The sequence below is a fragment of the Selaginella moellendorffii genome, unplaced genomic scaffold (genome assembly GCF_000143415.4).
Source record: "Selaginella moellendorffii unplaced genomic scaffold, v1.0 SELMOscaffold_55, whole genome shotgun sequence".
NCBI classification, from domain to species: domain Eukaryota; kingdom Viridiplantae; phylum Streptophyta; class Lycopodiopsida; order Selaginellales; family Selaginellaceae; genus Selaginella; species Selaginella moellendorffii.
In genome coordinates, this window is record NW_003314316.1 from 1,277,821 (window position 1) to 1,300,943 (window position 23,123).

Below are 23,123 nucleotides of genomic sequence, written 5' to 3' on the forward strand. Positions count from 1 at the left end.
TATCCCAGAATTATCGAATTCCACAATGCAGCGTCGCGATGTTTCATATTATTGAAAACACTGCGCGCATCTTCGATGCTTCCACATTTCCCAGAGCTGATCAGGGCATCACCTGGTTACTGCTCTTGGCGAAGTAGGTACTGGCAAGCAGGGATAGTGGAAAAGGTAACAAGGTGATGGCTCACACGGCCAGGCAAACAATTATCTCGACGAAGCGCAGACAAAAAGTGGGATCTATGAAACCGTGGCCAAGAAAAAGGACAAGGATGACAGGAACGTAGAAACAGAAGATGGTTTCAGGTCGACGAGTCCGCTGCCGCCTCGCACAGTGGCACTGTTGCTCGGTTTTGTGAGTAGAGGCCAGCGAGTAGGCTCAAAGTTCTGCATGGCTCGTCTACCTTGTAAGCAAACCGCCAAGCTCGCTCGGTTTAAAAGCTCCGATCGCCTCTTGCGAGGGATTCCAGTTCCGGATCATGTTGAAGCTCACTGCAGTGTTTGTGCTGTTGCTCCTCAAAACTGTGGAAAGTTTAGATGGCGAAGAGAAAGTAAGTTCTCTTGTGGTATTTTTTTCCTTTCTCACACCCTGGCAACCTATAACTTTCACAGGACTACATTGTTTACATGGGAGGAAAAGGAGAAACCGAGTCGCGCGTACTGACTGCTTCTCACAATGACATCCTTACCAGCGTTCTCGGAAGGTAACCGGGGCTTTTTTCTCTAGTGGCTAATGCTCTTAGACAATATGATAACTTTCGAGCAGCGAGGAGAAGGCATCAGATTCTATCATTTACAGCTACAAGCACAGCTTCAATGGCTTCTCCGCCAGATTGACAAAGGAACATGCGGAGATCATCTCAAGTACGTCATGATCCTTTACTTCTTTCTTCTTTCTTTTTTATTTTTTTCTCTAATAGATTTCCTGGCGGCCAGGGATGCCGAACGTAGTCAGTGTCTTTCCCAGCAAAACGATCCAGCTTCACACCACGCGATCATGGGATTTTCTCGGGGTTGCTCCGCAACAGAATGAGATGGGATTTAGCGAGCTTGCCGGATCATACGACGTGATCGTCGGTGTCGTAGACACAGGTACAAGTTTCCATACTCGACTTTATGTGAGTTTACTTGATTCTCCAAAACAGGACTATGGCCAGAATCCAAGAGCTTCGACGACACTGGACTCGGACCAGTGCCTTCTCGCTGGAAGGGCCTGTGCAACAACACCGGCATCACAAACACCTCCGAGCTCTTCACTTGCACCAAGTACGAAAGTTTTTCACAGAAATTGTTTTTTTTTTCCTCTAAGCTTTCTAATCATGCTCTCGTCACCCAGGAAAATCGTCGGTGGCCGTGCTTATCCGCTTTCATCTTCATCAAGCGCATCAAACTCGCGCTCCCTGCTGGGAATCTCGACAGGCAGTCCAATAGTCCAGGAATTTAACAACTCCAGAGACGGAACTGGTCATGGAACCCACACCTCGTCCACAGCCACGGGAGTGAGCGTTTCGGGAGCAAGCCTGTTCGGACTTGCCGAAGGAACGGCCAGAGGTGGATACTCGAAAGCCAGAGTCGCAATGTACAAGGCATGCTGGAATGGTGGCTTTTGCTCCGAGAATTCCATCATGGCTGCTTTCGACGACGCTGTGCATGACGGAGTCGACGTTCTGTCCGTGTCACTGGGAGGACGTCCTAAGCAGTATGACTTGGATGGAATCGCGATTGCAGCTTTTCATGCCGTGGCCAAGGGCGTTGTCGTGTCGTGCTCGGCAGGAAACTCTGGTCCCGATCCAAAATCTGTCGCGAATGCTGCTCCCTGGATACTCACCGTTGGTGCAAGCTCCATCGACAGAAAGATTGAATCCGCTATTCTTCTTGGCAACAATGTCACCCTCCCGGTAAGATATATCTTGTGATCTACTTTCTTGACGTGGTAACATTCTCAAAACAGGGTACTGGACTCAATATCTTCGATCCCAAGAGCTCTTACAGTTTGGTCTCCGCTGGAAACATAGCTACGAACGGATCTTCCAAGTTCTATGCCAGGTTCGTGGTGGAAGTTTTTCAGGAGAAAAACGTTTTTCGAAGTTATCATCCTGCAGCCGCTGCGTGGCGGGCTACGTCGACGCCGCGAAGGTCAAAGGCAACATCGTCTACTGCATTTTTGATCCCGACGTTGGATTCAGTTTAGCAGCAGTCCCAAACGCGACCGGTGTGATATTAAGTGGGGATTTCTACGCAGAGATTCTCTTCGCTTTCACTATTCCAACAACGCTCGTGCACGAAAGCGTGGGAAAACAAATAGAGTCCTACATAAGCTCCACAAAGTAAGCCAGACTTGTTTCTTTCTCATTGAAACAAGCAGCTAAAACTTGGGGAATTGCAGAAATCCCACAGCAACGATCCTGAAAAGCACAACCTTGTCGAATGTGACCCCGGCACCTGTTGTTGCAAGCTTCTCCTCCCGAGGACCAAACGCGGTGTCACCAGACATAGTCAAGGTGATCATTTGAAGCTCAAAAACCTCTTTTTGCTGATACGTATATGTACTGGCAGCCTGATGTTACTGCTCCAGGACTAAACATCTTGGCTGCATGGCCTGACAACTCTCCGATCTTCGTTCTAAACAACATTTCCTACTTCTCGAGCTACAACATCGAATCCGGAACTTCCATGTCGTGCCCTCACGTCTCGGGTGCTGCAGCTCTACTGAAATCCGTCCACCCCGACTGGAGTCCCGCTGCTATAAGATCCGCGCTCATGACCACAGGTGAGTAACTCTTTTATCAAAATCACAAGAGAAAAACTCGAAACTTCACTACTGCTTGCAGCAACGATTCTTGACAATACCAATTCCCCCATCTCCGACTTCAACAAATCAACCTCGGGGCCCTTCGATACTGGCGCCGGAGAAATCAATCCAGCGAAAGCGCTGGATCCAGGCCTCGTTTACGACATAACTCCACAAGACTACATCTCATATCTCTGCGAGAGTGGATACAACACAACACAAGTGAGGCTCATATCAAGCGATCCAAACACAAGTTGCAAGCCGCCAAAGAGCAACGCCACCACACCTTTCCTCAACTATCCTTCCATCGGATTCATGGGACTGACCACCACCTCTCCTCAATCGACTGAGCGAATCGTCACCAACGTTGGAGCTCCAAAGAGTGTCTACACTGCGGAGATCACGGCGCCCTCCTCGACCAGCATCGTGGTCGAGCCCTCCAGTCTCGAGTTTAGCTCCACCGGCCAGAAGCTCTCCTACACGATCACTGCGACCGCGAAGAACTCGCTGCCCGTATCGATGTGGTCTTTTGGATCAATCACCTGGATCGCGAGCTCGCACACTGTCCGCAGCCCGATCGCCGTCACCTCCGCCACCAAGAAGATTATCTCACTGTGATGTTTATGGTGGCGTCAACTTTGTAGATCACTTGCCATCAATGAATGTTTTAGACTTTTACGATCTCCCATGACGCGGCATATTCGGCTTCACGAGGGGGCACGAAAGGCTTCCACAAATCACGAACACTTCTCTCGCCACAGTGGGGGCATTCGTTAGCCACGATCTCGGCAATCTCTGCATTAGCCTTTCACGAAAACAACGCATTTCTTAGAAGAACTCAAGGAGAAGTGTCTTGACTCTCACCTGGTCCAAGGGATGGATTCCCGATTCCTCCTCCTCCGCAAGATAGTCTTTTTTCGAGTGTGGAGGCTTTTCCACTGCAAGCACTGACATTCGTTTCTTCAGCTCCAGTATCCGATCTCTCTGCCATTCCAAAGTTGAAGCATTTTCAACAACGAAAAAAACAGGAGCATACCTCAGCCTTCTCGCCAGTTTTCAACATGTAGTTGATCAAGCATTCCGTGTGGAAACAATGCTCGCAAGGGAACACGTAGAAGAGACTTGCCGGACCATGGAGGGGGTCATAAGCGAGTATCTTTCTCCGGCAATCCTGGTGACGCCAACACAGCTCGACTAACAGAGTTTATCAACAAGGAAGACAAACTTACAGCGCATTCTTCGTCTGGCGTTGTAACTGCGGATCGTTGGGAAAGATCATTGATGTCTTTTCTCAGTTTCTCGGCATTGAGAGTGTCGTCGTTCATTTCTAGTTTCAGTTCTTCGATGCGAGCGTTGTACTCTTGCAGAGACGCGTATATTGCTTCCTGAAGTGATGCAAAAGGTCATTAAGTCGTTACTGAGAAACAAAAAGAGATTGCCAGACCTGAAAATCGTTGATGAGGGTGAATTCTGGAAAGAATGGAAGGATGTCTTCGATTTTGAGCAGGCCTTGCGTTTCATTCACGAATGCCACGGCCTTCTTGATGTTTTCTCTCTTGGTTCCTTTCTCCTCCTTTATCACGTGCTTTGCAATGCAGAGCCATAGTTTCTTTCGAAGCTCTTCGTCCCCTTCAACTTTATCGGCCTCCATCTTTGCCAGGTCCACATCAACCTATATCAAAAGGATGGCATCCAGTAAAACAACAATGTAAACGAACCTTCAAAGAAAGAGAAACTGCCTCTTCGTGCAACCCCATCATACTGTAAAGAAAGACACAGGCCTCCGTTTGCTTTTCGTCCAGACACACTCGCAACGCGTAGTTCGGGTCGTAAAAAACATCTGGTTTCCCAGGCTGTTCTCTACCATATTTCACTTGCAAGAATTTGAGAAGCTCTTTTTCGTCTCCCTAAAGTGATGATAAAAAAGAAAATTGAGGAAAAGGCAGAGAAACTAGGTACCTGTTTCACAAGAAGTGATACTAGAAGATTGTGTATGGTTGTGTCTTCGTTTTTCAGTCGCTGCACACAAAACTCCAAGTACTTGATTGCCTGGTGAGCCTCTTCCCTGCACGAGTAAGAGAATCAGAAAAGGCATACAAGGATAGCACATACCTTGGCCGGGAAATACTAGAATATCGCATCAAAGCAGGAATCAAGTTTTGAGGATTGAGCCCTTCGCACGACATCCAAAACTCAACGGTCTCATTAGCGTCGAGCATTATCAACGCTGGTGCAAATTTATACTGTCGGGAACAGACACAGAATTAGCACAAGGAAAAACTAAAAAGAAAGTATAGTACCTGAAGTTCGAGAGGTACGTTCTCTCTTCTCAGCACGGCCAGTGCCTTCTTGGCGTTTCGTTGCTGGTAAACAGCACGAGAATTCAGTTAATAACACTTAATAAACAAATTAACCTGAATGTGATGGTTCACAACAGTCTCGTAACGATTTTTGAGACTTGCGAAGAATACAAGTTCTTCATGTCTTCCATAGCTGAAACAGGGACAACAAGTTAAAAGCTTTAAAGTTACAACCTACACAAACCTTGTAAGAAGCTTCAATGTGGTAGCCTCGTCCAGGGTATCCTTAGAATCACTCAAAAAAGCCTTGAACTCCTCCACAACTCCAGCATACTGCGACTGCGTTTCGTCGTTGTGTAGCAATAGCTGATTCATCTGTTATCGGGAAGACAAAAAAATTACAGACTATATATCTGCATTCATGCTTGAAGTACCTTATCCAGATACAATTCCACAACCCACGTCGCCACCATTGTAATTTGTGATCGTTCATCTCTTCCGAGGCTGTCTAATTTCCGGAGGAGATAAGTGCGCAAAGCATCCTATAGTAACATACACGTCAGTGTTCAGCTCAAATAAATGTTTTGCGGGTTCTTTACCTGTTCGTTTATTTTCAAAAACTTCAACGCAATTTCTTCGAACGTTATGACACCAGTAATCTGAAAGTTCTCTATTAGATAGGAAGAGCTCATGAAGAAAGGTCACCTTTGCGTAGAAGGAAGCTGCAATCATGTACTTCTTCGCCTCAAAAGCAGCATCTGCCTACACATAGAGCTGTGAATTTATTTACAAAGGAGAAAAACGCAGATAATACCTGTGCTCTGTAAACTTCATCTTTCTGAAAGATGTTCCGGCAATGCTCAAGTGCGGCAGCATACTCCTTCATACCAAGGTAGACTCGCCACATATCACGGTCCTCGTCGTGTACAGTTATCTAGAACCAAAGAGAACTAAGAAACCAAACCTCAAACTTTCTTACCTCGAAAATAGATGTGTTACTGTAAGCGTAATACGCCCCAGCAGCATAGTCTGCACAGAGTCCGAGCATGTTTGGCGCGGTCATATCGAACACAGAATCCTCTTCTACAAGCTTCTGACTGGTCCGATTCACTACCTGGGACCGTCAAAACATCTCAAGATCTCCATATGATACGATTCAATAGGAAGTTACCTTCAGTTTCCCTCCATAAAGAAGGAGAAAATGGTGCTGTGTCAATGAAAGCGCCTCAGGTCGTGTGCTACTGCCATCCTCATTGATCTTTGAGTACTCCAGAAGCCATTTGCTTCCCACGATACTGTCCTCGCTGCTCGAGATGGTCATAGATCAGTCTCTTATGAACAGTCAGAGCATAAAAATTTAGCACCTTACTTGGGTGGTGATATGAAGCTCACCGTGATATATACCTGGTCCAGCCAGCCAAGCGAACGACTCCGCGTAGCGTTTTCCATAAAAGTGTATCTCACTGTGCATGAAAGTTAGGAACAGATACAGGAGTATATAAAACCCACCTCTTTTGAAACTCGCCGGGAAGTTCTGTGAACTTGACAACACGGCCTGCATACGAAGAAAACAGGCTCTGCGAGCACAGCATGAAAATGTTATAAAGTTCTCACAAACAACACAAAATGAACATACCTCTAGCGAGCCCGTACCAACGAAGACGTAAAGCTTTGTCGGAGTCACAGCCATGATGAAGTACCGCGTAGTAGTGCTGCTGCTTATATTCTCGATCTAGAGTCAAGTTTCGTCAGCCAAAGAAGAAACAATGCCGCAAAACATACCTGCAAGCCCGTAAACGCCTCCTTGAGCTCCGTAAGTTCAAACAAAACTTTCACGTATTTCTCCTTCTTGTCCTTCTCCTCTACGAGCATTTCATAGATCTGTCCACTTGCGGTTGCAAGCACAATCTCTCCCGATGAATCTGCATTGTCATGAAATCGACTTCCTTAGCAGCACAAGCAGGCAGCGGAAAATCTTCACTACTTACAGTCGCTTAGCTGGGACTTGTTCCAGCAAACAGCATTGACGAGCACGCCTTTGAGCCGAGAAACAGCGCGAACTTTCTTCCATTTCGCATGGATGTAAAAGGTCTCGGCACCACTGCTGCTCCGGAGATTTGCTAGACAGTGCCTTCCACTGGGATCCAGGAAAACCTTACAAACGTATTGGTCGGCTCCGCGGCTCAACTCCAACTCTATCCGATCACGGGAAAAAAGCTCACAGTTTTCAGAAGAAACAAAGAAAGCGAGCGTGAATTTTCCTTGATTTTTTGGGAGACTCACCTAAGTTATCCCCGCCTCCAAAATCGTGACGAACAATCCAGCCGCTGCTAGTACCGACGAGCAGGACATTGTTTCCAGCGGCTACTGAGGTGACAAGCCCGTGACCTTTGGCGGCGTTTTGCTCCAGCACATCCAAGCTGAAGATCTTGATCTCTGGCCTCGACAGTGAAATCGCCTGGAAATCCTGCGAGGAATTGGATCAGCGATCGACGATTCAGCTCAATCTCACCTCGTTGAGCCCCGATTGAGCGGGCGAAGACGACGTCCATTCATCCAGCATTGCTGCCTAAACCCTAATCTCGCCCAGGTGTAAGAATTATGAACCTAATGTAAAAAGGTAAAGTAGATTTCGTTTGACCATAAGCATCTTTTACAACTTAGATGTACAAATTGGGTTTTACTAAATCTGCTCTCGCTTCAAATTTAAGAGTTTGTTTTTAGGATAAGTTTGAAAACTAATTAAATATAAATTGGTGCTAGATTATAAATTTAGATGTGATCATTATGTTTAAGATAATTCTTATATTCTGTATAATTGGCAAATTTAGACACTTTTCATAAATAGCTAATAAGTTTAAAATTTGACCAAATGGGAAACTACAACAAAAGTGTCTTGATAAATATAATAAACTATTACATAATAAATAATGAAAGGTTAAGCTCAATATGAAAATGGTTTTTAACACTAATTTAACAATATACCATATCAAATATATTTTGTTAGATGACAATTTACAACTTCATTCTTTAGTGCCCTTCTAGATTATGTACCACTGACTAGTCTCTCAACTAGTTTGAATGGAAACTCTAGCAATACCAATTTCCTACTATCATGTTAGTAAAAAAAATTTATCTAAAAAGATTAATAGATAAATTTTGATACCCACAATACCCATTTGTTTTGTGACAATAACATATCTCAAATAACTTTTTATATGGCTCAATTTGATGTTAATTGTGTTAACTCTCTCCACCTTGTGCAAACAATTGTCCTTTAGGAAAATCTTTTTATTTCCTAGAACAAATCTCCTCCCCCTACCTTATATGAAAGCATGTTCTAGGCTTTCACCCCAGTTGTAAGAGTTTGTCTCATTAAATATAGAATGATGTTAGATTATGAATTTAGATGTAAGAATAATACTATTGTGTTCAAGACAATTTTTAAATCTGTAAATATGCCCAATTAACAAATTTAAACACCTTTTATAAATAACCAATAGGACCAAACAGGACCAAACATAGAAAATGATAACCAAGACTTAAGTTCGCCTTAGAATTTTTTATGCAAAGCCAATACCATAGCACCTCATTCATGCCAAGGAGAACACCATATGAGGTTTGGTATGGCATTAAACTGGATGTGAGTCTTTGCAAGTAGTGTTCAGGAAACACAAGGATAAGTTTAAAAAGTTTCTCTAACTGAAGTCAACAAAGGACAATTAGGCCACATGTAATATTGCACAATAGAGCTGGAGGATGGTGACAATCAAGGGAATTTAGCAGGACAACAAGGGTGATGCATCAAGTGGGGATGGTGTTGGAGACAACAGAAATAGTGGATCCAGTTGGTCCCAAGATGGCAAATCCATTGGTTGCAAGGAGGAAAGTCATAAGAATGAAGTTCCCAGAAAGCATCAAGGGTATGATCCCAAGCATAGAGGCAGAAAAGGTAGTGATAGATAGGATTCCATACACATAGATGGTGGGTGGACTAGTCTACTTCATAGGGAGTATTCTTGGCAAATCCTGACTTTCCATATCAAACTGGTGTTATGTCCTTGAAGGGAATAGCAAATTCTGTTTTGTGTTACACAAGACAAGCAATTTCAGCTCAAGCTGCTAGGATACTCAAATGTGGATTGAGTAGGAGAAGTTGATAAGCAACTTCTAGCTACGTCTTCAATGCAATAGTTATATGGGGTAGCCTAGGGATGACACAAGCAATCAAGGAGATCCTCTGACTCAAAACTTTGCTCCATAGCTTGAGCTACAAGCAGGGAGAGGCAACTCTCCCTAATTATGGCAATCGAGGAACCATTGTGTTGCCTAAGAGTTCATGGATTCATAGCAAGACAAAGTAATCCAGCAAAAATGGTGGACATATTCATGAAGCAATATTTGCACAACACACACAAGCTCTTGGGGTGCAGACAGCTTAGCTTAAGTGGGAATATTAAGGGAATGTTCCAACTTCCCTCAAGACCAAGTTGACTCTGGCACTGTCTCAAGAGCTCTGTGCGGGAGGGATCTTGGGGATAAGCTGCTCGTCCATGGCTTTGAAAGATGCCCTGTTGAGCTTGGGGAAACTCTAACAGTGAGATAGTCACTGCAGCCCTTGTGATGGCTTGTGAATCAAAAGATGCTAGACTTTTGATGATCTTGCATGACAGGTTAGTGTCCAAGACCTTAGAGTCTTACAATTTGGGCAAACACTCCAGATTTCATAAGACCCATGTTGTATATCCAAGGTGAGGGCTATGTAGACCAGCAACAGAAGAAGCAGTGAACATCTTCTTGAGATATTTTATTTGCTAGATTTAAGCATTATTAATTGAGAATAAATAAGAAATCTACTTTTCTTTTGCTAATCAGGAGCAAAACACTACACTCGCACATGCAAAAAGTTTGGCATCATGAAAGACTAGAGAATGAATCAGCACTCACCTCTTAGACAGCCAAGAAAAAAGCTTAATCCAATATATCTTTGGAAAGGATAAAAATTACATGTTTCATTTTTGAAACCAAAGCCAAGATTCTGGAATGCTTGTTGGCTCTGCTAGGTACTATTAGGTTTTTATTGACAAAATAAAATAATTTGTTATGCGTTGCATGTAGCAATATCTGGTTTGCTTAATAGTAGTGTTATTTCTACTTATTAATCCAATTGATCAAATAAAACTTTATAATTATAAATATGTTTATAATTTTTAAACACAAGATTAACCATTAGAATAAAAAATAATATATTAGAAAGTGTTTATGAAAATTTATTTATTATAAAAATGTTTATAAATTATAAATACAAAATTAATCTAAATGAATAATAATCATTGGCAAAATATCCTAGAATATCCAAACATATTTATGTATATTCACTACCACCCTATACAGCTTAAGCAAACCAAAAAAAGAAGAGACACAACTAACAGCCATGGTGATAGAGCCTGTTGGAGAAGCAATCCACAGATCCAATAATCTGATTGCTCAGCTGATCAAACCAGGAGGTAAATACTGTGTATGTATCTGCTGTTTTAAATCTTTGTGACACTCTGCCAAATCTAGAGACATACATATACCTCAGCCTGCGTGCGTGTGAGGGAGGGGGGGAAATATATATATATATATTTCCTCTAGACCCTTAACTCAGATAAACATTGACTGATTGTTGCTTGGACGACAATTATTAGTTGGGAAACCGTACAATCCTTATTTCAAGGTATGTATGTGTCTTCAGATACAAAAACGAAGAGCCTTTATATTTTCCAAAGGTCTACCGGATTCAATTCATTGCTTGGTCCGACTGCACTCGCGTCCTGTTTCTCCAGGATGACAAGAACGGGATAACTGGAGGTGAGTACTGTCATCAAGGGCCTGAAACATACACGAGTTTTCTTGTCTGATTAAAGTATAATTCCCAGACAAAAAACATTATGCCTTAGGACTTAGAATTATTCAAAAAGAAAAGTCCACGGTAGACTTTTCCCACGCTATACCTTTCCAAGATCACGAGCAAAGCAATGGTGCGGTGCTGGTAGTGATCACCAACGGGCATGGCAGCAGCGACTTTGCTCGAGGCGATTCGAATCGCGGACAAGGTTGGCACAATATCCACTTCGAGCAAGGTCTGTAGAAACCAATGTAGGATCCTCATCGCGGCAGTCGGCTATGTCCGAGACTACCTCAGGCAAATCCAGGATCTCAACTTCGCGAGCAACGAGCCAGCCTTCGTGTGGGACGAAACCGTGGTTGTCCTTAAGAGAGGCATCCATCTCCTCAAGTCGTGCCAAGAAGGCAATTGGATTGCCCGGAGCCTGCTGTTCAAGGAAAGCTGCGATGAGTTCCAGAGCATTTATCCCGAGATCTTCAACTGCGTCGAGCTCGTCAGCGTCTATCTCTTTCAGCTGGCAGCGTCCACCTCGCACAGATCCAGGATTTCCCAGGCTTACAACTCGTGCCTCATGAGGCAGAACTCGAGCAGCATACTGGAAGAAGCCGGAAGGAACGATCAGAAGGAGCTCATGACTCTCGCAATGAGCCAAGAGCCGGGAAGCCTGACGACCGAGAGCGAACGAGCCAAAGAGATACTCTGCTCCATGCTCCTGGGAAACAAGTCAGTGATTAACCACAAAGAACTCAAGCTGACAACACACCTGGGACAAGGAGGTTTCGGAACCGTGTACGAAGCAATCTGGCTCGGTCACAAGTTTGCAGTGAAAGTCTTCCCTCAAGGTGACAAGAGCTTCGCCAAAGAGCTCGCGGTTCTTCAAGCGGACAAGCATCCCAACGTGTTGCACATCGCCAGCCAGTCTTTCGATGAAGAGAAGCAGCGGTACTCGCTGGTGATGGAGAAGATGGACATGGACCTGGAAAACTACGTCCTCAAGAAGAAGAAGTCTCTCCCGTTGCTGTCGATCATGGCAGTGATGCTCCAAGTTGCTACTGGCATGGCGTGGCTTCACTCGAAGAATATAATCCACCGGGACCTCAAGCCGCAGAACATCTTGGTTGGCGAAGAAGACAACGATCTCGTGAGTATCAGGATTGCCGACTTTGGAGTCTCGAGGCCAAACTTCATCTCCTCCCAGATCGAAGCCGTTAGCATCCAAGGCACCAGGAACTTCATGGCACCGGAAGTGTGTAGCGGCGAGCGCTACACGAAAAAGGCCGACGTTTACAGCTACGGGATGTTGATTTACCAGCTTGTCACTGGAAACGTTCCGTTCGAGGACGGGATGGACATGGAGCAAGTCCTTCAAGGCGAGCGTCCTGAGATACCAGCCACCTGTCCGGAGTTCCTGTCGCAGCTCATGCGGGAATGCTGGAGCCACGATGCGAAAGAGAGGCCTTCCTTCTCGGATATCTGCGAGCGGCTGAGGCAGCTCAAGACCAGGATCATCACTGGCATCGAGTCCATCGACGAGTTACGGGCCAAGTTGGTTGAAGTAGCCGGGTCGTCTTCTTCTTCTTCGTACTCGTCGTCTTCCTCATCCTTGTCGCACAGCAGGACTCGAGTGAACCTGGATTCTTTTGTCCAAGCGACTGAAGGGCTTTGGACCAAAAATCCTCCATCTCCCCTTGTACAGGTAAACTCTTTTGTTTTTAGTAACTTCCGGTGCTCATTGCGTTTAGTTTCAGCCGGTACCACACCGTCCTCAGCACGTCGCACCAGTAGCAAAACCGGATAACAGGACCGAGCTCTTCGAAGTGGTGAAGAACGGCCTCGTCAAAAACGCCTTCGAGAAAGCTCTGTCCCTGAACGATCCTTCCACGGTCTGGTGGCTTTGCACCAAGGTAATCCATTCACGTCCTCCAGCTGCTCATCAAAGCTTTGTCAGCTCAGGTGGAGCATACCGTCCTGCTCGTCTTCAGTGAATCAATGCTCATGGAACTGGCCGAGCAAATCAACACCAACTTCAAGGAAGACACTGCTCGCAGGTTGCTCTGGATCGACGAGATTGGCATCTTGCTGTTCAAGGACGTCAATGGACAGGCATGGTCATCACCTCGGATGCTGAGGATCCTGGAGCAGCTTTCACAGAACCTCCACGGCATGATGGCTATAACACCGCCAAAGAGCGAGCTGGGGATGAAGCTGGCGAACATGCTGGGCGGCACCAACGTGGGTCTCCAGGTTCGTATGAAGCTCTTCGTGTTATTCGTTTGATTCAAATCGTTTGTCGTCGCAGCGTATCCGCGTTGCAGTTGACAACAAAGTTCAACACATGGGACTCCTCGGAGGATACTTTCCAGCGGAACACCGGTAGTTTCGGAGTATTTCGATGTTCTAATTTCCTGCCTGCCAAAAGCATCAACCATGCTTCACGAAAGAACCATAAAGAACTTGCCAATTCCCGTTCTGAACTTTGAGTGAACGCCTATCATCGTTTCATCCTGCGACAAATATCCAAGAACAAAGCTCTCACCATTCTTGAGTAGACGGTGAAGATCCCAACCTTTTCGATCTAGCAGCAGCAGTAGCAAGCAGCCTTGGCAGCTTCCGCAGCAGCGTAGACACCAGTAATTCTCGTCGCCACAGCATCGAGGATCATTGCTCTCCGCTCAAAGAACGACTTTGCCACTTTCAGCTTCTCGGATCCCCATAGGCTTGTAGACGATCCCGGCAGCTAGCCGCTGCTTCATGACCTTGGCTGGACGAACGTAAGCATCGCCCAGCTTGGCCTTCAATCTCTTCAAGCGCTTTTGGGTACAGCAACCCACCTGAAAATCCGATCGTCCGCATGACCACCACCACCGCCTCCCGCTTTGTTGCGCTTGCCCGGATTCTTGGAGCCGGTGCTCTCGCCGTGCAAGGACGAGGAATTTGCTGGAGCCACACCAGCAAGCGCCTTGTCTTGCTCTTTGGTCCCTTCCTTCTCGGCGTGCTCGGACCAGAGATCACGCGATCCAATCGGGCCATAGGTGCGAACAATGCTGAGTACATCGGCAGATCCTTGGGTCTCTTCTTGGCGTAGAGGAAGGGATTGGAGATCGTGGATGTAGAGGCAAGAACACAAAAGGAACTAGAATCGAACTAGAATCGAGGCCATTTCTTATGGCTGATTAAAAGCCATTTCTTATGGCTGATTAAAGTATAATTCCCACAAAAGAAAAGTCCACGGTAGACTTTTCCCACGCTGCAAAGCAATGGAGCGGCGCTACTGGTGATCACCGACGAGCATGGCAGCAGCGACTTTGCTCGAGGCGATTCGAATCGCGGACAAGGTTGGCACAAGATCCACGAACACAAACTCGAGCAAGGTCACCACTGCTGCTCCGGAGATTTGCTAGACAGTGCCTTCCACTGGGATCCAGGAAAACCTTACAAACGTATTGATCGGCTCCGCGGCTCAACGCCAACTCTATCGGATCACGGGAGAAAAGCTCACAGTTTTCAGAAGAAACAAAGAAAGCGAGCGTGAATTTTTCTTTATTCTTTTGGAGACTCACCTGAGTTATCCCCGCCTCCAAATTCGTGATGAACAATCCAGCTGCTGCTAGTACTGACGAGCAGGACATTGTTTCCAGCGGCTACTGAGGTGACAAGCCCGTGACCTTTGGCGGCGTTTTGCTCCAGCACATCCAAGCTGAAGATCTTGCTCTCTGGCCTCGACAGTGAAATCGCCTGGAAATCCTGCGAGGAATTGGATCAGCGATCGACGATTCAGCTCAATCTCACCTCGTTGAGCCCCGATTGAGCGGGCGAAGACGACGTCCATTCATCCAGCATTGCTGCCTAAACCCTAATCTCGCCCAGGTGTAAGAATTATGAACCTAATGTAAAAAGGTAAAGTAGATTTCGTTTGACCATATATATGGTAGTACTAAATTTGCTGTCACTTATTTTCTAGGATAAGTTTGAAAATTAATTAACTATAAAATGGTGCTAGATTATAAATTTAGATGTGATCATATGTTTAAAATAATTTCTATTAACAAATCTAAACACTTTCCTTAAATAGCTAATAAGCCTAAAATTGACCAAATGTATCTTGGCAAATATAATAAATTATCACATAATGAATACTGAAAGGCTAAGCTTAATATCAAAGGGGTTCCTAATACTAGTAAATGTAATTTAATTATATAAATTTCATATTAAATATGCTTTATTAAATGATAATTTAAGATATCATTCTTTTGTGCCCTTCTAAATTATTGTATACTGACTAGTCTCTTAACTAGTTTGGGTGGAAACTCTAGCAATATTAACTTCCTACTATCATGGTAATAAAAGAAAAATATCTAGAAAGATTGATAGATAGATTTTGATACCTACAATAACATTTGCAATAATGATACACCTCAAATAACTTTTTACATAGATTAAGTTCATGTTAATCATGTTAACTCCTTCCACTTTGTGCAAACATTTGTCCTTTAAGAAAATCTTTTTATTTCCTAGAATTAATCTCCTCCTCTTACCTTATATGAAAACACATTTTGGGCTTTCACCCAGTCTTAGGAGTTTCTCTCTAGGACAATCACAAAAATCTATTAAATATAAAATGATGTTAGAATGTGAATTTGGATATGGGAACAACACTATTATGTTTAAGTTAATTTTTAAATCTGTAAATATGCCCACTTAACAAATCTAATCTCTGTTCATAAATATCCAATAGGACCAAATGAGACCAACACATAAAGAATGATATCAAGAGTATCTTGATAAACACAGTAAACTATCACTTAGCAAATATGGAGGGACCAAGCTTGACATTATAAAAGTTCCCAATATTAGCAAGTGTAAGCCATCACACTCTAGGAGGCAACAAAAGCTCACTAACAAGACTTAAGTTTGCCTTGGAATTTTTTATACAAAGCCAATAGCAATTTAGCCAACTTACCTCATGTCAAGGAGAACACCATATAAAGTTTGGTATGGCATTAAACTGGATGTGAGTCTTTGCAAGTGGTGTTCAGGAACCACAAGGTTCAAAGATGATCATTAGTTGTCATCTTTAATGAGTCTAGGACATATACAACACAAGATCTTTAACCATTGAAACAGTTTTCCTTGACTGAAGTCATAAGGGACAATTAGGGCACATATAATAGTGTAGCTGGAGGTGAGGATGGTGACAATGAAGGGAATTTAGTAGGATAACAAGGATGATGCATCAAGTGGGGATGGTGTTGGAGACAGCAACAATAGTGGATCCAGTTGGAGTGCCAATATGGCAAATCTATTGGTTGGGACCTTGAGCTACTAACAAGGAGGAAAGTCATAAGAATGAAGTTCCCCTTGGAAAGCATCAAGGATATGATCTAGAGGCAGAAAAGGTAGTGCTAAATTGTTAGGCGCCAACTTTGACCACGTGGTCAACGTTGGTCAAAGGGAGGCTTAAGGATATATTAAAGCATGTTAGGGTGAGGAACCTCAAGAGGTGGCGTAACATAGTCTAGGGTGATTAGATTTTTGTCTTTTTGTGCTGGATCATAACATTGGTATCAGAGAAGTTGGTTGCAATGGTCGACCAAGCTGAATGCTAGAATCCTATTGTCGATGGTGGTGCCGACGAAGCTGCAGAGATTTGGACCATTCAAGATGTGGTTCACGAGCTGTGAGCCCTTAATTGAAATCAGCAAGAGATGCAAGATGAGATGCATGGCATGATGGATACCATGCGTGGGCGTGTTGAGGCACTCGAGGTTGGACGGGGTAGCACTCCAAGTAAGCCTTCTTTGGTAGATCGACTCAAGATTCCAACCTTTTCTGGTGATGGTGGTGTGGACGAGTGTCTGGCTTGGCTAGCCAATGTGAATAAGTTCTTGGCTGCTAGGGGAACTCCAGATGTAGAGGCTTTAGTGGCTATTCCAATGGTTTTGCGTGATGTGGGTCTTCGATGGTGGAATTGGCTTGAGGAGTCTCGTGTTGCAGATAAGAAACCACCAGTGTCTACTATGGATGAGTTTGAGGTTGCTTTCCATTTACGTTTTGCCTCTCATTACAACATGGAGAATGCTCGTACAGAACTTTAACATTTCCAGCAAGGGAAAATGACACTTGGGGACTATATTGAGAAGCTTACTTGCTTGATTAGTCATATTCCAACGAAGGATCCAGATCAAAACAAGTCTTACTTCATTGATGGCCTATATAGTGAGAACATGTGGCAACACTTGCATCATTTTCAGCCTACAAAGAGTTTGGAGGAGCTCTTTGATGGGGCTCGTCGACTTGACAATTACAAGCACAAGTCTTGCAAGCGTTCGTGGAGTCCTTCTATCGAGAATCATCGTGATGATCGCCATGGACACGAGGATAGGAACAAGTATCACAAGTTGAAGTCAGTGGTGACTACTTCGGATGCAAAGGGGTCCAAGAAGCAGAAGTTCTTTGTGAAGAATTATAGACAGGGTTGTCATCATTGCGGCGAACTTGGACACTACAAGGCTGATTGTCCACAGTTGAAGAACAAGCAATAGGACAAGAAGAATGCCCAATCTTCTTCTCACCATAAGTTAGATACTAAAAAGTTACAAACTTTGCAGCGTGAGGATGACGAGAATGACCATTCCGGTTAGAGGAAGAGACTTTCGATTGTTGCTCATCAGCTCAACTGTGTGTGGAACAAGATGGAGCTCGAGGATATGCGTGAATCAGCTTTAATGCTGGAGGGCGTGTTCCATGGCGATCCAGTGTGAATTTTACTGGATAGTGGGAGCGATGACAACTTTGTTTCGGCAAAGTTTGTTGCGGAGCATGGCCTGGTCACATGTGGAGTTCTTCCATACGCAGTGGAAGGTGCAGCTACCTCTGCTCAACATTTTGATGTTTGTGTCGAGGGGTTGGAAGTGTTGGTTGGCAAAATCACACTTGTGGAGACTTTTTATTTCGCGGATATCCATCGTGTGGATCTCATTCTTGGGATGCCATGGTTGGTGAAGGTGGATCCAGAGATAAAGTGGAGCATTAAGTGTATCTTGCTGAAGTATGGTGGCGTTAAAGATGTGTGGTTTGGCGAGGGCGTTCAACCATCAGTTGTTATACTCTCTACTACATCTTTGAAGCAGGTTTGTCATAATGAAAAGCACTTTCGAGTTACTTATTGTTTGTTCGTGACTTGGGGGCCTAAGGCACATGTGGGGAAGAAGCAGCAATATGGGACGTACTTGATGAGTTTTTTGATGTTTTTCCATTTGAACTTCCCCATGGGTTGCCTCCGTTACAAGGTGTGGAGCATGGGATTACATTGGAGCCGGGGACGTGGCCAATTTACCGGCGTTCATTTCGGTTAAGTTATGCAGAGGAGCAAGAAGTTCAACAACAACTCAAGGAATTACTTGGGTTTGGATTTATTCAGCCAAGTAAGTCCCCGTTTGGTGCTCCGGTCTTGTTTGTGAAGAAGAAGGACAATTCAATGCTAATGTGTATTAACTACCACGCTTTGAACAAGAAGACAATAAAGGATAAGATGCCAATGCCACGTGTGGATGATATCCTAGACAAGCTTGGTGAAGCACGAGTGTTTACCAAGATTAATCTGAGGAGTGGATATTATCAGATTGCAATGGATGATGCATCTATCTCCAAGACGGCATTCAACACAAACTTCGGACATTTTGAGTTTACAGTTATGCTGTTTGGTTTAATGAATGCACTGGCCACATTTACTCGATTGATGACGGAGGTATTTGGGCGTTATCTTCATGAGTTTGTGGAGATTTTCTTGGACAATACTCTTGTTTTAGCAAGAATATGGAGGAGCATAAGGTGCATTTGAGCAAGGTTCTTTTGTTACTCCGAGACAGCAAACTTTATACGAAGAAGAGCAAATATGAATTTGCAAAGTTGAAGGTGGAATATCTAGGCCATATTGTGACATCTAAGGGTGTCAAGACGGATCCAAGGAAGGTGGCTGTGGTGGAAAACTGGCCTACACCGACTACAGTGGCCGAGTTATGCAGTTTTCTTGGTATGGCTAGTTACTACCGACGTTTCCAGCATAAGTTTGCCAAGGTGGCTATTCCTTTAACGCGGTTGTTACGCAAGAATGTGCCATTCGAGTGGAAGCAGCCACAAGACGAGAGTTTTGTGTCGCTGAAACGATTGTTGAGCGAGACTCCAGTGCTTTGGATTGCTGATCCATCGAAACCTTACGAGGTGACATGCGATGTGAGTGGTTATGCACTGGGAGGAGTTCTCATGCAAGAAGGACAGCCTATTGCATATGAGAGTCGAACTTTGAATTTCGCGGAGCAATGTTATTCCACATATAAGCAAGAGTTACTCTCTATTGTTCATGCTTTGCGGACGTGGCGGCACTATCTTTATGGTGCAGTGTTCGTGGTATTGACAAATCACAAACCAGTTGTGTATCTTTTCACACAGAAGGAGTTGAACACTAGGCAAGCTCGTTGGATGGTCAAACTCATAGAGTTTGGGAAGTTTCCTATTGAGCATCGTCCGGGAAAATCAAATGTGGTGGCTGATGCTTTATCTCTTGTTCGTCATGTGACAACGTTACAAACATGATTTTGTCATCATTTGAGTAAAGTGGTCAGCGAGTTTGGGCAGTTGGTTGAGCATGCTCAGGCTCAGGATGCTAAGATGGCCTCTTTGTGAGACCAGATGGAAGCCCTTTTCTCCTTGGTGGATGGGATTCTCTACTACAATAGCTGTGTATATTTGCCACGGGTGGATGCATTACTTACTCAAGTTTTATTTCACTATCATGATCGTCTAGAGGCCGGTCATTTTGGGGGGAAGAAGACATATGAGTTGATTAAGCGCAACTTTTATTGGAGGAATATGAAGGCTGATATCCTCAAGTATTGTAAATCATGCGAGCTTTGTCAGCGGGTTAAGGTGCCATAGGAGAAGCCAGGGGACTTTTGCAACTTTTACCTATTCCTCAGAGCCATTGGTGTAGTTATCTCTATGGGTTGTTTGCCACGAACACAAAGGCAAAAGGAGCAAGTATGGGTCATAGTGGATCGGTTGACGAAGTATGTGTAGTTGTTGGCTCTTAGGAAGACTCACTGGCTCAAACTTGGCTGCGGTTTACTTGGAGAAGGTTTTTCTTGATTTTGGTTTGCCAGAGGACATCATTAGTGATTGAGATTCAAAGTTCACTAGTGGATTTTGGAAAAGCTTTGCAAAGGCTATGCGAGTGACTTTGAAACTCTCGAGTGGAGATCATCCTCAGACGGATGGGCAAACCAAGTGTATGAATCAGGTGGTGGATATGCTACGTTGTAGCATTGGTCAAAGGCAAGGACAGTGGGATCCATATCTTCCGTTGGTGCAATTTGCTTACAACAATAGCCAACACAATGGAACCAAGCTAAATCCTTACTTTGCCATGTTTGGAAGGCATCCTTGAACAACAGTGGAGTTGGGATTGCATTTGAGTAAGGACGTTCAACTTAAGCTTGATTCCGAAGCGATTGATTTGGCCACAGAACTTGATGAGATTCTGGTGGTGTGCAAACAGAATTTGCAAGCAGCTCAGGATAGAGTAGAGAAGTTTGCCAATAAGCATCGCCAATTCTGGGAATATAAGGTCGATGATCTCGTCTTTGTGCGAGTGATCTTTCCGTCAAGTGAGCGGCAGAACACCTTGGTGCCTTTACGGACAGGGAAGAGTGATAAACTTTCTTATTGATATGCTGGTCCATATAAAGTGTTGGAGCACATTGGTAAAGCGGCTTATCGGGTGTGGCTGCTAGCTAGGGTGAAAATTCATCTGGTATTTTATGTCAGCCAGTTGAAAGGTGTACTATCTCGGAGTGACAGGCCTAATGCCTCCTTGATGTATACGGCTGTGGAAGATGGCCCAAGAGCTTGAGTAGGGTTCCCTAGAAAGGGTGATCACCAGTCCTTGGGACAAGGACTTTGTTGGGGGGGAATTGTTAGGTGCCAACTTTGACCACATGGTCAACGTCGGTCAAAAGGAGGCTCAAGGATAAATTAAGGCATGTTAGGGTGAAGAACCTCAAGAGGTGGCATGCCAACTTTGACCACGTGGTCAACACCGGTTAAAGGGAGGCTCAAGGATATATTAAGGCATGTTAGGGTGAGGAACCTCAAGAGGTGGCATAGCATAGTCTAGGGTGACATGATCTCTGTCTTTTTGTACCGGATCATAACATAAATAGGATTCCATACAGGTAGATGGTGGGTGGCCTATTTTATTTCATAGGGAGTATTCCTAGCAAATCTTGACTTTCCATATCAAGGTGCTTGAAGGGAATAACAAATTATGTTTTGTGTTACACAAGATAAAAGCAATTTCAACTCAAGCTACTAGGATAACTCAAATGTGGATTGAGTAGGAGAAATTGATAAGCAACTTCTAGATATGTCTTCAGTTTGGGCAATGCAATAGTCATATGGGGTAGCCTAGGGATGACACAAGTAACCAACGAGATCCTTTGACTCAAAACTTTGCTCCACTACTTGAACTGCAAGCAGGGAGAGGCAAATATTCTTAATTGTGACAATCAAGGAACCATTGTGTTGCCTACAAGTTCATGGGTTCATAGCAAGACAAAGTATATCTAGCAAAAATGGTGGACATATTCATGAAGCAATGTTTGCACAACACACACAAGCTCTTGGGGTGCAGACAGCTTAGCTTAAGTGGGAATATTAAGGGATTGTTCCAACTTCCCTCAAGACAAGTTGACTCTAGCACTATCTCAAGAGCTCTGTGTGGGAGGGATCTTGGAGATAAGCTGCTCATCCATGGCTTTGAAAGATGCCCTATTGAGCTTGGGGAAAGTATAACAATGAGATAATTGTTGCAATCTTTGTAATGGCTTGTGAATCAAAAGATGCTAGATTTTTTATGATCTTGCATGACAGATTAGTGTCCGAGACCTTAGAGAAGTCGAAACCTCTTGCAATTTGGGCAAACACTCCAGATTTCCTAAGACCCATTTTGTATATCCAAGGTGAGCACTATGTAGACCAGCAACAAAAGAAGCAGTGAACATCTTCTTGAGATATTGTACTTACTATATTTAAGTATTAATGTAGCGCATGTGATCATGGGATGAGATTTGGATATACTGTCACCGTGAATCCTTGGAACCTTAGGGGATAAATAGGGATAAAATAGCCACTAAGGGCTCTCTTATCAAGCAATTGCCCCTTTTTCAGTTGGCTTAAGGGGAGAGAGATAAAGTGCACTATAGTTGGTATCGGAGCAAATGGCATGGGTTTGATTCCCATTGATTAGTGGCTACTTAAAAATATAATATACCCTTAAGTAAGGTATATTCCTACCCGTAAATTTGAAATCGTACGTATTAGGCATCCATGCGTACATCCTTCCTTTTGTGTGGAGTATCTACGGACGAAAGTATCCACTATGGGACTGCGGTACGGGTGTGTTAGGCGCCACCTTTGACTACGTGGTCAACGTCGGTCAAAGGGAGGCTCAAGGGTATATTAAGGCATGTTAGGGTAAGGGACTTAACCTACCCTAGGGCTCACAGTGGAGTGGCGGCGTAGTGGAGCTTTTGAGGTAGCTCGGGGGTGGTTGGTGGTGAGGAACCTCAAGAGGTGGCGTAGCATAGTCTAGGGCAACTAGATCTTTGTCTTTTTGCGCCGGATCATAACATTGGTATCAGAGGATTGGTTGTGATGGCCGACCAAGCTGAACGCTGGAATCCTATTGTCGATGGTGGTGCCGACGATGGTGCCGACGAAACTGCAGAGATTTGGAGCATTCAAGATGTGGTTCATGAGCTGCGAGCCCTTAATCGAAATCAGCAAGAGATGCAAGACGAGATGCATGGCATGATGGATACCATGCGTGGGCGTGTTGAGGCACTCGAGGCTGGACGGGGTAGCACTCCAAGTAAGCCTTCTTTGGTAGATCGACTCAAGATTCCAACCTTTTTCGGTGATGGTGGTGTGGACAAGTGTTTCGCTTGGCTAGCCAATGTGAAGAAGTTCTTGGCTGCTAGAGGAACTCTAAATGCAAAGGCTTTAGTGGCTATTCCAATGGTTTTGCGTGATGCGGGTCTTCGATGGTGGAATTGGCTTGAGGAGTCCCGTGTTGCAAATAAGAAACCACCAG

The 23,123-nt window shown here is 44.4% G+C and overlaps 4 protein-coding genes across 7 annotated transcripts; 2 read left to right on the forward strand and 2 right to left on the reverse strand.

The window, feature by feature from the left end:
* Positions 1-86: 86 nt before the first annotated feature.
* On the forward strand, positions 87-3,461 carry LOC9662071 (CO(2)-response secreted protease). Of its 2 annotated transcripts, XM_024687993.1 has the most exons (11): positions 87-545; positions 607-698; positions 761-858; positions 931-1,086; positions 1,140-1,260; positions 1,331-1,892; positions 1,946-2,040; positions 2,097-2,321; positions 2,381-2,495; positions 2,551-2,764; positions 2,826-3,461. In XM_024687993.1, the coding sequence occupies exons 1-11, from the start codon at positions 474-476 to the stop codon at positions 3,401-3,403; spliced, it is 2,328 nt and encodes a 775-aa protein (XP_024543761.1). In that variant the 5' UTR covers positions 87-473; the 3' UTR covers positions 3,404-3,461. The 2 variants fall into 2 exon arrangements, with proteins under 2 accessions (XP_024543761.1, XP_002982832.2); XM_002982786.2 differs by lacking the exons at positions 87-545; positions 607-698 and having other exon boundaries at positions 715-858; positions 915-1,086.
* On the reverse strand, positions 3,413-14,839 carry LOC9662072 (vacuolar protein sorting-associated protein 18 homolog). 3 transcript variants are annotated; one of them, XM_024687992.1, is made up of 25 exons: positions 14,765-14,839; positions 14,536-14,710; positions 14,352-14,447; positions 7,074-7,184; positions 6,868-7,007; positions 6,722-6,817; positions 6,595-6,662; positions 6,450-6,548; positions 6,257-6,389; positions 6,065-6,199; positions 5,900-6,019; positions 5,791-5,847; positions 5,685-5,744; positions 5,520-5,627; positions 5,330-5,460; positions 5,200-5,278; positions 5,086-5,148; positions 4,898-5,028; positions 4,745-4,850; positions 4,504-4,692; positions 4,230-4,457; positions 4,015-4,170; positions 3,822-3,956; positions 3,650-3,769; positions 3,413-3,590 (listed from the first exon to the last, which is right to left on the reverse strand). In XM_024687992.1, exons 1-25 carry the CDS (start codon positions 14,813-14,815, stop codon positions 3,453-3,455), a joined length of 2,925 nt encoding a protein of 974 aa, XP_024543760.1. In that variant the 5' UTR covers positions 14,816-14,839; the 3' UTR covers positions 3,413-3,452. The 3 variants fall into 3 exon arrangements, with proteins under 3 accessions (XP_024543760.1, XP_024543759.1, XP_024543758.1); XM_024687991.1 differs by having other exon boundaries at positions 14,536-14,719; positions 14,765-14,832; XM_024687990.1 differs by lacking the exons at positions 14,352-14,447; positions 14,536-14,710; positions 14,765-14,839 and adding exons at positions 7,369-7,552; positions 7,598-7,665 and having other exon boundaries at positions 7,074-7,280.
* Positions 11,060-14,048, forward strand: LOC112350928 (mixed lineage kinase domain-like protein). The gene is made up of 4 exons (XM_024687994.1): positions 11,060-12,671; positions 12,724-12,879; positions 12,929-13,219; positions 13,275-14,048. Exons 1-4 carry the CDS (start codon positions 11,139-11,141, stop codon positions 13,350-13,352), a joined length of 2,058 nt encoding a protein of 685 aa, XP_024543762.1. The 5' UTR covers positions 11,060-11,138; the 3' UTR covers positions 13,353-14,048.
* LOC112350931 lies at positions 13,643-14,029 on the reverse strand. Its single transcript, XM_024687999.1, has 2 exons — positions 13,807-14,029; positions 13,643-13,736 (listed from the first exon to the last, which is right to left on the reverse strand). The coding sequence occupies exons 1-2, from the start codon at positions 14,027-14,029 to the stop codon at positions 13,648-13,650; spliced, it is 312 nt and encodes a 103-aa protein (XP_024543767.1). The 3' UTR covers positions 13,643-13,647.
* Positions 14,840-23,123: the final 8,284 nt, after the last annotated feature.